At 35.7% G+C, this 12859-nt stretch overlaps 1 protein-coding gene across 1 annotated transcript; it reads left to right on the forward strand.

The window, feature by feature from the left end:
* The first annotated feature begins 5824 nt into the window (after positions 1–5824).
* Positions 5825–7962, forward strand: LOC134844287 (uncharacterized). The gene is made up of 5 exons (XM_063860891.1): positions 5825–5959; positions 6305–6585; positions 6781–6846; positions 6952–7024; positions 7489–7962. Exons 1-5 carry the CDS (start codon positions 5885–5887, stop codon positions 7690–7692), a joined length of 699 nt encoding a protein of 232 aa, XP_063716961.1. The 5' UTR covers positions 5825–5884; the 3' UTR covers positions 7693–7962.
* The last annotated feature ends 4897 nt before the right edge of the window (positions 7963–12859 follow it).

A 12859-nucleotide genomic window follows, 5' to 3' on the forward strand; every position in this document is an offset into this window, starting at 1 on the left:
CATTGTTTTTCGTCCAACTATTTGTTGGCCATGCTTTTTTTTCAACGAAAAAGTAGATTTGATTTTTTGCGTTGACTGTCAAAGTTGAGTGTCGAACAGCAAGTAAAGAGATCACAAAAAAGGGCGTTTTCTTATTTGTCTGCTTATGTTTTTCCGGTTTAGTTGCCACAACGTTGAATTGTTTTGTTTTTTCTGTACGCCAGTCAGGTGGTAGTTGCTTTTAGTCTTTGATTTTTCTGCTATTTTTAATTTTACAAGCTTTGACTTCCTATATTTTTTATTTACTTTTTTCGCTTAAAATTTTTTCTTCCCGACTGATTTTGGCTTATTTTTTTATCGGCTTAGTTACCTATTTTTGAATAGTATCAAGGTAAAAACAATTTTTATGCTTCTCTCTGGATCGCACAAAGTGCTAAAAATTTCATGACAACAAATTTTTTCGGCTTTTTGTATTCGTTTCATTTTGTTCCGCTTGATAGGTTTCAGCCTATATTAAATCGGCTTAACTGCCTCATATTGCGTCTTTCGACAAGCAACAAAGGTTTAACTGCCTCTTATTCCGTCTTTCGAGCGGAATCAATAGTTTAATCATTAATCCAGTTTTCTCAAATTAGGTTGTTTTATCAAAAAAGCGTCAACTATAAATTTTTCTTTAAATTCAAGTGTGGTTTAGGGCCATATATTTTTTTTGATTTTCAAAAATTGAAATTTTTCAAAAAACAAGTCAGTTTTTGTTTCCGCTTCCTAGCGTTCATTGACTCCTCTCCAACTGTCTATTTGTTATGTTATAATTCTTGCAAATTTTCATACTTTGTTCAATTTCCTTTTTTTAAATAAATCTCCAAGCTTCTGCTGGCAGTGTTTATTTTTGTTGGAGTAGCTGCCACATCACGGCTTTTTCTTATGATCTAAGCCTTTTTTTGCGAAGAAAGTTTCGAAGTTGAAATTAGTACACATGTGATAGCTAGTGTATTGCAACCGGGTTCTATTTTTCCAATTAACACATTTGTTCACAGAATGGTCAAAAGTAAAAATGGTAAATTTAGATTCTCTTCATATTGAATTCAATTTTCTGTGCATCTCGGGCACACTTTGTAGGGAGGTAACGAGTGCGCCAAGGTCCTGAGTTTGAGTCTGGCAGGATCTTTTTTTTTCAAAAGGGAATTGTTCCGTTTTAAAAAAATTGTCAGCTTATTTTTTTGTCTGCTTGTGCTTTGTCGGCTTAATTTCCATATCGTAGAAATGTTTTTTTTTGGCTGTACATAATTTACATTGTAGTTGATTTTAGTGTTTTGATTTACTTTTGCTGCTTGTAGTTTTACTAGCCTTGACTTGGGTGTTTTTTGTTTATATTTATTTGTCTTAGTGGCCTTTTTATTGCGTCGTTTGATGGTCAAAGAAATTGTTTATGTGCGTGTGGGTGTTTTGAGGAAGAGAAAGACTCGAACATTCTTTATTCGTTTTTATGTTTTTTGAGTTTTTTCCGGCTGAAACGGTTTCTGCTAAGATACTTTTGGTTTTCTCAGGGGAGTAGCGCCTATCTATAATATCCAGTCGTACCAAGCGAAAGTTTGAACGCGGTTTTTTCGAATTTGGTTTGCTAAGAGAAAAGTGAAGACTGAAAGTTCTCCCATTTTTAGGGGAAAGAACATTTTTAAACTTGCTAGTGTAGTCTTTTTTGGCAGTCTCCTCATTTCGTTTTTACCAAAGTGAGACGGAATTGGCGAGTGATATATATGGAAGTCATCTCAGTCATGAACTTAGATGCATTGATCAATCAATGAATTTAAACTGAGTCGAGGAAAACTGGTCTGAATATTTAAGCTTTTCAGACTTATTTTTCTGTTTTTCTTGCCATTTTTCTTCTTTACCCCATTTGACAATTTGAAAACACAAAATAAAATCGCTAACCTTATTAACAAGAAAAACGCTTGTGCTAAAGGATCAGTCCTTTTTCGAACCAAACTAGCTAAATTCGGAATTAGTTTCTTATTTACACAAGCAATGCTTGTGTTATAGAATGAACTATCTTTTTTTTCCAACCTCAGTCGAAAATATTGTTGCGATAAAATGTGTTTTTTTAGACAAATTTTGACTTTTTAACTGGCCATTTTTGACGGAATATTTTTATATCATTCAAAAGGTATTGATGTCTTGGGCTTAAATTTGAAAAGATATTTCATCTGTGATCATTTTTTGTAAAGTATTGGGGGTTTAAATATTGCCATTTTGGCCCATTTGGGACAATTAACGCGCGATATATTTCGCGCTATTAACGCGTAAGCGAGATTTAATCCGTCTTAGAAATCGTTCCAAATTGGTTTAACGAAGCTTATTTGCCATTATTGATTTGTTACAAGGAGCGAAATCTATTCCTTTACTTTATATGGCGTGTTGGGGGATGGTTTTCACAAAAAAATCTAAATTTTTTAAGAAAAAATTTTTATTTGATTTAATTACATTAATTTTTTTTGTTATTACTGCTCTGTAGACCTTAAAAGGCAGTCGGAACATTCAGTGCTTCGCTCTGATACGAGCAGTCTTGTTGAGTTTTGAAATCGTTTAAAGTTTTCTGTTCTTTTGAATTTTCTGATTTCTAACAAAATATAAATGACTTATTAATTTCGAAGTTAAGCTCCAAAGACATTGTTCGTTTCGAGCCCTTGTAAAAGTTTGTTCGCTCATTTGACCCCAAATTGACTGAATTGTGACTAAAATTTCAAGACAAATTTCATCAATAAGAATACTGATGCTTAATATTCGAAGTACAAATCTATTATCTATTATATATTTAAATGCGGGCTTCACTATCTCGCCATGTTTAAGCTTTTTCAACGTATTATTTTTGCATGTTTAAGCTATATCGTATATTGCCATGGTTAAGAATTTTTTTCGATTTTCCAATTTGATTTTAGTGGTTAATTTATCGAGTTTAATTTAAGCAGCCCAATATCGAATTAGGGGTTGCGAATTTGGCTTCCAATTTTGAATGCCCGAATCATTTTAGTTAACGAGAAGACAATTTTTGAGATTTTTTCAAAAATTTTCAGAAATTTCAAATAAAATAATTTACAAAACTTGAAGTTCCCAACCTTGTAGTTGGGTATTGTCAGAGTACTCTAAGGGATTACAAGCCTTGCCTCCAAATATGACTGTTCAAATCCTTGTAGTTTTCGAGATATGACGTTTTTTGTGATTTTTTCAAAAATTTTCAGAAAATAAAAATTCTTAGTTTTTTAAAAATCTGAAATTACCAACCCTGTAGTTAGGTCCTGCCAGAGTACTCTCAAAGGTTGCGAATCTTATCTCCAAATATGACCTCTCAATTCTTTGTAGTTTTCGAGATTTTACATTTTTTGTGATTTTTTCAAAAATTTTCAGAAAAACTAAAATTATGATTATTTTTTTAAAATCTGAAAATCCCAATCCTGTAGTTGGGTACTGTCAGAGTACTATCAGGGATTGCGAATCTTGCCTCCAAATATGACTGTTCAAATCCTTGTAGTTTTCGAGATATGACGTTTTTTGTAATTTTTTCAAAAATTTTCAGAAAACTTAAATTATGATTATTTTTTAAAAATTTGAAATTTCCAACACTGTAGTTGGGTACTGTCAGCGTACTATCAAGGATCGCGAATCTCGCCTCCAAATATGACTGCTCAAATCCTTGTAGTTTTCGAGATTTGATCTTTTTTGTGGTTTTTCAAAAATTTGCAGAAAATTTTAATTAATTTCTCAAAATTTGAAAATCCCAACCTTGTAGTTGGTTGCCGTCAGAGTACTCTAAGGAATTACAAGTGTTGCCTCCAAATTTGATTGTTCAAATCTTTGTTTTTTTGAGATATGACGTTTTTTGATTTTTTCAAAAAGTTTTCAGAAAATTTAAATTATTTTGCAAAATCTTTCAGAAAATTTTGCAAAATCTGAAATTCCTAACCCTGTAGTTAGGTCCTGTCAGAGTACTCTCAAAGATTGAGAATCTCGCCTCCAAGTTTGACTGCTCAATTCTTTGTAGTTTTCGAGATATGACGTTTGTGATTTTTTCAAAAGTTTTCAGAAAATTTAAATTATTTTTCTTCAAAAAGTCTGAAATTCCCAACCCTGTAGTTAGGTCCTGTCAGAGTACTCTCAAGGATTGCGAATCTTGCCTCTAATTATGGTTGCTCAATTCTTTGTAGTTTTCGAGAGGTGACGTTTTTTGTGATTTTTTCAAAAGTTTCAGAAAGTTTATATTAATTAGTTTTCACAATTTGAATTTTCCAACGCTATAGTTCGGTGTTGTCACGGTACTCTAAAGAGTTGCAAATCTTGCCACATACGACTGTTAAACGCAACTGCTCAAATGCTTTTAATTTCCGAGATGTGACGTTTTTTGATTTTTTCAAAGTTTCTCAAAAAACTTATCTACAAAGAAATTCAAAAAAGTTTGAAACTACTAACTTGATGAAGATGCAACCTTATTGTCAGCGTACACCCAGGCGTCTCAAAATCAAATCTTGCCTTTTAATATGAATGCTCAAATCCTTTTAGTTTTCGAGATATGACGTTTTTTGATTTTTTCAAAAAGTTTTCAGAAAATTTAAATTATTTTGCAAAATCTTTCAGAAAATTTTGCAAAATCTGAAATTCCTAACCCTGTAGTTAGGTCCTGTCAGAGTACTCTCAAAGATTGAGAATCTCGCCTCCAAGTTTGACTGCTCAATTCTTTGTAGTTTTCGAGATATGACGTTTGTGATTTTTTCAAAAGTTTTCAGAAAATTTAAATTATTTTTCTTCAAAAAGTCTGAAATTCCCAACCCTGTAGTTAGGTCCTGTCAGAGTACTCTCAAGGATTGCGAATCTTGCCTCTAATTATGGTTGCTCAATTCTTTGTAGTTTTCGAGAGGTGACGTTTTTTGTGATTTTTTCAAAAGTTTCAGAAAGTTTATATTAATTAGTTTTCACAATTTGAATTTTCCAACGCTATAGTTCGGTGTTGTCACGGTACTCTAAAGAGTTGCAAATCTTGCCACATACGACTGTTAAACGCGACTGCTCAAATGCTTTTAATTTCCGAGATGTGACGTTTTTTGATTTTTTCAAAGTTTCTCAAAAAACTTATCTACAAAGAAATTCAAAAAAGTTTGAAACTACTAACTTGATGAAGATGCAACCTTATTGTCAGCGTACACCCAGGCGTCTCAAAATCAAATCTTGCCTTTTAATATGAATGCTCAAATCCTTTTAGTTTTCGAGATAAGACTTTTTTTCAATTTTTTTTTCCGGGAAACTTAGGTTTAAAACAATTCACAAAATTTTGGATTCCTAACCCTATAGTAGGGTGCTCTCAGGGACTCTCAGTGGTTGCAAATCTGGCCTCCAAATTTCTCCAGAGGCACATTAAGTTTTCGAGATGACGCTTTCAAAATGGTAATAAAAAGAAAGTTTAAAAGTTCGAAATTACCAACCCTGTAATTGGGTGCAGTCAGAGTACACAAAAAGTTTGCAGATGTTTTTTTCCAAGATATGCGGTTTTTCATGAGCTGTCGAAAAACTTCGAAGCGCCGAAGGTGCGTTAAACGCTAGTCTTCTTATGAAGTAAACGAGGTGCTGCGCCAGAGAGGCAACAAAACTACTGGCCCTTAGACAAAGTTTAACGGTAGAAATCTAGGCTTGCTATATTTCTTCTTCAGAAAAATGGCGTAACGGTAATTTTGTTATAAATACTGAGCTAGCTGATGAATACTGAGCTAGAGTTTCGAACTTCGCGATTTTGTTTTCTGGTTAATGCGAACACATTTTATAATTTAAAACGGTTTCTTCTGGTGTAAAAGCTTTTTTGTTAATCAGTTTTAGATGTGTAGTATGTGAGACAGCTTGTGTTGAGGAAAGTAGATGTCTATAGATGGCGACCGCCTTTGACTATTCAACCGACAATTCATCTGCGGCGGCTGCCAGCGGAATAGACAGTGGAATTGAGGTGATTTTGATTTTGTTGGACAGAAACAGTAGTAATTAAACGTAAAAGTAAAAAGAAGAACTGGGTTCAAGTGCATAAGGTCTATATTATACTTGGAATGGTCCATTTTTCACAATCTTTTTGAACCAATGCTGGGAGGAGATCGTTCACTTGGGTAAGCATGATATTTTCAGTCAATTACAAAGTTGGTTGAAATTGGCGTTATCTGTTAGCGGATGGTCATTCACTTTTATAGTTCCCAAAAAAATTAGTCATGGAAGATTCCTCGCATTTTCACAATTAAAATGATCAAAAATAGTTTTTAATGGTGCGTAGCTGCGAACAGCCAATTTTTGATCGTTTTAGATCGATCGCAACTTGACTAGTTCCAGTCCCGCAATGTCTGACGAAAGCAGTGCTGGAAAATCTAAACAATGCAGTTTTGATAGCGGCAGTAAAAGTGCCAACGGCAATGTCAAAAAACAGACATCAGGAAACAACGCAGTCCTCGATATCAAAACAACAGCGGCGTCTTCCGGTGGCTCTTCTGGTTCCGGATCTCAACACAGTAGAGGCGGAAGCAGAGGAGCCGCTGCAGGGGGAGGTTCAAATGGTGCTGCAAAGAAGAATCTCTTACCACACAGCCTGTGAGCTCTCATGGTTTCGAAAGTGGTCTGAAAAACATCTGAACTGAGTTGGCAGAACTCAAAAACTTGATGTTTTACCTGACATAAAATTTCTATGTTAGCGTTTCAGATCTTTCAGAATCTGCTATATGGGTTAATTGACACTTAATTTCCCAGTTGTAATGTGCTGTTTTCACCATCTGTCTTTATGTTTAGACTGTCAATTCCTCCCAAGTCCACCGCAATTGAAAGCCAGCCACTAGTCGACCTCGAGAACCTAGAGTATGTATTGCGCCATCTTCACCTCTGATCCTTTATCACATCAGTAGTCTTAAACATGATTTGTGGATCAAGTAATTGGCGTTCAATGTTATAATTGTTGTTTAGTTCTGGAGAAGAGGACGACGGCTTTGCTTTGCCGCTGCCAGTTATTCAGCACAACGCTATGGGGAAGAAAGACGTTAGTACCACTTCTGAGTTTCCTTATTTTTCATTACGTCAAGCAAAGTTTTAGGTTTATGTTAACCAAGAGCCTTTTGAATCTGATTATCATTGCCCTCGGCTTTATTGTACAGGCGATATTTTGCTGTAAACTCTCGGCAGCACTGGAAATAAAGCGTGGAATGTTGAAACAACTGCACGGCCGCTTTCCTGATGCTAAAATTTTTCATTTGAAGTATCATTAGGTAATTTGTTAAGTTATTCTGTCTTTTTCGTTGAAGTATACGAAGTGAATTTTGCCAGTAGCTCTGTCTCTGTATCAACGAGGTACGACTACGAGTGAGTCTGATAGAATAGTTTTTATATGAAATTTTGTGAGAGTGCTTGGAAATCGATTCATAGCTTACAACTAAATTTTTCTAAACGAGACAACTAACGAGAGATGTCTGTATTTTTCAGCAATCTCACATTTGTTTGATTTAGTACCGCCGAGTGCAGACGAAAGAGCCCTGGTCCCCCAAAGAGATCCGTTTCGGAGGAGGAGGTGGTGGTGGTGGTTTTTCTCTAACTGACAGTGGGGACGAATTGGACCTGATCCCACCCTCGGTCCCCCGTTCCAGGTGCTCCTGTGTCAGTCTGTGTCCTTCTATGTTCTCTTACTCCTACCACAAAACCGGACAAAACTAATTTCAATATAAATCAAAAAAGAAATAAATGTTCAAATTTAAACAGAGGCGTGAGAGTAGTTATTCGATATAATACGAATGAACAATAATTTTTTATTTCTCAGTTCTTTTATTATGACCCACGCCTTGTGTTTTTCGGACTTAACTCTCTGTACAAAGCAAATGCAATATACAATTGTTTATTTTCTTACATACTCCATTTATATAGTTTGTTCGTTTTTAGATTGTACATTTAATCATATACGATGGTGCATTGTTGTTCCTTATTGAAATCCCCTTTAATTAATTATCTTGAAAGTATATTTTTTAAAGCCTGTGTATTAGAATGCTATTCAGTTGAGTTCATGCAGGAAGCAGAAGCTAGGGATCACTAACTCAAAAAACAAACTTTTTCGCTGCAATGCTTGAAAGGAATTTGTTCTGCTATACTACCGGTTCAAATTATTTCTGTCGTTTTTTCGATCTCTCAATGGAAAAAACTATGACAAAGCCTAGAGTTTTTTCAGCTAACCCGAATGTAAATTTACTCGAACTGGACTATTTTATCGTCTAAGACGCTAGATGATCAAATTGGATTTTTACTTGTGATTGTTCATTACAACTTGATAAGGATGATGGAGGAGTCGAAATCGATAGGGTCTCTATTTAACTATCCCCCTTCCTATTGCAACTGGGGGAAGTCCGTTACTAGGTAAAAAAAAATCCGCTTATGCATATCCACTAATTTAATTGTTTATAGGGTTTTTTCTACTAGGAACCATAGAAAAAGAAGGTAATTGAACCATAGTTAGCAGTTGAACCATAAAAGATAGTTGAACCATATTGGTAGTTGAACCATAGAAGGTAGTTGAACGATATGAACCATAGAATTAGTTGAAGATATCCATTTGACCTAAACTTTGGCTAATAATTGACGATTTTACTTAAACAGAGGCCTACTAAATTAATATACATCAATCAGCGATGTTTCTCCTGGATATCTATTTTTGTTAGCAAGGAAAAAAATGATTGCAATGGTCCTTTCCACTACGTGGTCGGAACAGTAAAGCGTGAATATTTTTCTCAAATTTGTCGTGATATATTGTCGATTCTATACCTAATAAAGTATGACAAATAGCGATCCTGTTATGGGCACATGTGTGACAGAGGGGGTACGGTACCAGTTCGAAATAATTCCAAGTAAATACGCCGCATGGTCGTTTTTTATTTTATTCGATATTTAAGTGCCATTGCCTAAACAATAAATTGAAGACATTCGCATTATCTACTGTCGGGACTGTTCGTTTCTTGTGACCCCTCAATCAACTTGTACTCTGTCATGAATTTCAATGTCGAGTAAGACTTGCCACCTATGCTAATATTTCACCAAGGCTTCAATACCTCAACTCAATATCTAAAATTTAAGCTGAACTTGCTTTTACAGAGTCTGAAACGCTGGCTGACGTTTGCTGCAGGGTATTATAAAAATGTTTCTACTCAGCGACTTTTTTTCCGACCATAGAAAATGGGGAGGAACTAAGTATTCGGTTGTGTTTTAGTTTTTTTCTTTTTGTGTTCCACGCAAAATCAGGTACCACAAATAATCATCGGGCTGGGTTAAGTGATATATCATATTGAAGCCTTTTCAGTCGTGATTCGAACGACGTTTAAAAATTTCCAAACGTTTTCCCAGTGTCGAGAAAAACCGGTTTGAAATTTTTGATTTTTTTGTCTTAATTCGAGCGAATAAAGCACGCAAGCAGTGTTTGGTTTTCCACGCAAAATCAGCTACCGCAGATAATCATCGGACCGGGTTGAGTGATATATCATTTTAAAGCCCTTTCATTCGTGATTCGAACGACATCGAAAAATTTTCCAGGTGTCGAGAAAAACCTGTTTGAAATTTTTGATTTTGTCTTAATTCGAGCGAATAAAGCAAGCGAGCAGTCTTTTTGGTATTCCACGCAAAATCAGCTACCACAGATAATCATCATCATCATCATCACATATGTTATTTCGACACCAATTTCTTGAATTCAAAGGTGTTTGAGTTTAATTAAAAACCAGTTTTGTCGTATAAATAATCAGTCGCTCTGCTAAAGATGAGTTCGTTTCTGTCGATAGCCGTACCCACTCTAAAATGAGCTGGGATTTAAACAGAAAATGTTCTTTGAAGATGGTTAAAAATCGGACCCGCTCTAAAATGAGCTGGGCGTTTCATCGTCGTCGCCTTCTTTGCCTTCGTTTCACAGCCATTGGATTTTCTATGCTTCTGAAGGCGTCATAAAAGTCCTTAGCAAGTTCGCGCACGCCATTTGCTGTGGGGTGAAGTCCATCTGCGCAAACATGCCTCCGATAGCTGAACTTTACAGTTTTAAAGAGCGGGATTTTATACCATGCCGTTAGATTTCTGTAGCATTTATTCACTCTCCTGATAAGAGAGCGTTCACCTTCCCGGCTAATAAGTGACATGACGCCAACTTCGAAATTGCAGTCAAGGAGTCTAAAAATAGCACTCTCCATCTCCTCGGCTACTTCAGTCGCTCCCAATGACTGGCGCCCTGAACGGTCAAACAGGTTGTTTGTTCCTCCCATTATGAGCACTGTTTGTACATCCAAGTTTTTCATATCATTGAGAACCTGATCGCTACAAAGGGTTGAGAGAGTTCCACCAGGGCACGAAACTGTCACTGAATCTGGCAGAAAAATCCCATAAACTAGCGATGATCCCAAAACAGCATATGTCACTCTCTTGATCTTATCAGAGCTCAATATTATCCGTCTTTTGGGGAGAAACCTGGTTTCAACATGAACATTTCTTAGACGCAAGGTTTCGTTTAGCTTTTGAATTCCAACCTTTCTAGTTTCAGTCATTTTAGCAACCTTTAACTGAAACAAGTCTCATAGTAATACTGGTTAAACAAATACGTTTTCAACTGTTTACGAAATTCAGTTTCATTTGGTAGTTTAAGGTTACATGGTAAACTATTCCAATGGTGTGCGGCAGCAAATCTAAACGTCCTTTTTCCATAGTTCGTGTTAACCAGTGGTTTCTTAATGACCATGGTCCTTTCACTGAAACGGGAGGAACTTTTTTGTAGTGAAAAATATTTACTCAGATAAGACGGAACGATTTGAGGATTGAAAATGCATTTGTGTACGATTGTCAAGACTTTAAAAATCACTCGAGATTTTATGGGCAACCAATGTAGATCATGTAGATAAGGAGTAATACTCGTTGACTTCTTCAAACCGAAAACAAATCTGCAGGCACTATTTTGGACTTTTTGCAACTTGTAGAGCAGATAATTTGGTAAGCTCGAGTACAAGCTATTGCAGTAGTCTAATCGACTTAAGACTAGCATTCTTGCCAACATATTTCTATTTTCAAAATCAAGGTAGAAACGTATGCTGTATAGTTTCCGGAGACTGTGGTAACTGGCGCCACACACGGAATCGATCTGTTTTTTCAATGACAAGGATCGGTCAATGAGGCAACCTAAAGACTTCACAGAGTTTTCTGTTGATTTCATCAGCTTAACCGTTGAATTTCCAATGAGTATTGAACCGTTTGTTAGACCTTTTGACTTACTAGTGGCTAGGTTAATTACTTGGCTTTTTGGTTCATTTAACATAAGCCCCATGGACGAAAACCAGTTCGAAATAATAACCAGAGATCTTTCTATTTCTGCTACTTCACTCTCATTTTTAATTTCACAGTATAAAGTAGTATCATCGGCATACACTTGGTATGAAAATTTAGTTGAGCCAATAATATCGTTCAATGGTGTCAGGTAGATTGAGAACAGGAGGGGTCCCAGAAGAGAACCTTGAGGCACTCCAAATTCGAGTTCTTGAGAATTCGATAAAACATCATTGATAGCAACAATTTGAGTCCGATTCTCTAGATAGGAAAGAATTAGATCCACTGCATCATTCGTCATTCCAATCCGATTTTTCATGATCTTTCTCAATGTTTTATGATCAATGGTATCAAATGCAGCTGAAAGGTCAAGGGCTATCAAAAGGACCTGTCTCTTGTTGTCGAGACTAGTCAGTAGATCATCTGTAGTTTTTAGCAGAGCCGTTTCAGTTGAAAAATGCTTCCTGTAAGCAGATTGGTGTTCATCTAGAAGATTATAGGAGCTAAGGTATTGATCGAGCTGTTTATATAAAATTCTTTCAAAAACTTTACTGATAAACATCAGATTCGCTATTGGTCTATAAGAATTTAAAACGTTTTGGTCAAGTTTGTGGTCTTTAAAGAGAGGAGTTATCACCGCTCTCTTGAGACACTTTGGAAATTTGGACTGATCGATGCAATTGTTTATCATAATGATGGAATAATCTTTCCACGAGTGTGCGATTCTTTTCATATCTATAGTTTTCAGTATATCTTCTCGTGAGTTCGCGTTTGAAACCATTCTTACTGCTTCTTCTAGTTCATCTATAGTCACATATTGGAATTGGAAAGAAGAAACTGCAGTGAAAGCAAAGAGTGGCGGCGAGATGCCATTACTTTTCACATTTGCCACTAAATTTCTAACCTTCTGAATGAAAAATTGGTTGAAGTTTTCAGCTAATTCATAATCACTGGAGTATATCAGTGGTAGAACGTTTTGTTGTTTTTCTCCAGCAAGGCGTTTCAATTCACGAAACTTGAGCGAATGGCTATTTGAAAGCTCAAAGCGCCTGGAAAAATATATCAATTTCTTCTCTCTAAACAGATCTTTACATTTCTTTAAATACTCCTTGAAAGCTGTTTCGTTTTCTAATCCAGGATTTACACGCATTACGCGTTCTAATTTTCTACGTTTTCGTTTTACGTCTGCTAACTCTTTATCGTAAAAATTACAAAATCGGTTTTTGACAACTTTGGTCTTAGTTGGCACATAATCAGTTTTCAGCAGCTGCAAAATTTCGATAAAATTCTCCGCCATCTCGTTCGGGTCACTGGTGTTCAGATTCAAGATTAAACTCTGATCTATTTCCGTCTCTAAATGTTTCCAGTCTGTATTGTTCCAATCATAAATAGTCAATCTGGTTTTATCCTTCCGTTGAATTGCGATTTCATAAGTGAACGTCAATAGATGGTGATCAGAGTATTCAACGTGCTCATTTCTAACGGGTGAGCACAATTCCGGGTTTGAACAAATTATGAGGTCTAGAATTTTCCCGTATTCGTGAGT

This window comes from Symsagittifera roscoffensis, chromosome 4 (assembly GCF_963678635.1).
Source record: "Symsagittifera roscoffensis chromosome 4, txSymRosc1.1, whole genome shotgun sequence".
In the NCBI taxonomy this organism is placed as follows: Eukaryota; Metazoa; Xenacoelomorpha; order Acoela; family Convolutidae; genus Symsagittifera; species Symsagittifera roscoffensis.

Excerpts from the sequence above, each read along its gene's own strand:
- LOC134844287 (XM_063860891.1), top strand. The coding sequence starts at position 5,885 with ATGGCGACCGCCTTTGACTATTCAACCGACAATTCATCTGCGGCGGCT. Across the intron at positions 6,586-6,780 it reads AATCTCTTACCACACAGCCT|ACTGTCAATTCCTCCCAAGT; the intron begins GTGAGCTCTCAT and ends CTTTATGTTTAG. Across the intron at positions 7,025-7,488 it reads ACGCTATGGGGAAGAAAGAC|TACCGCCGAGTGCAGACGAA; the intron begins GTTAGTACCACT and ends TGTTTGATTTAG.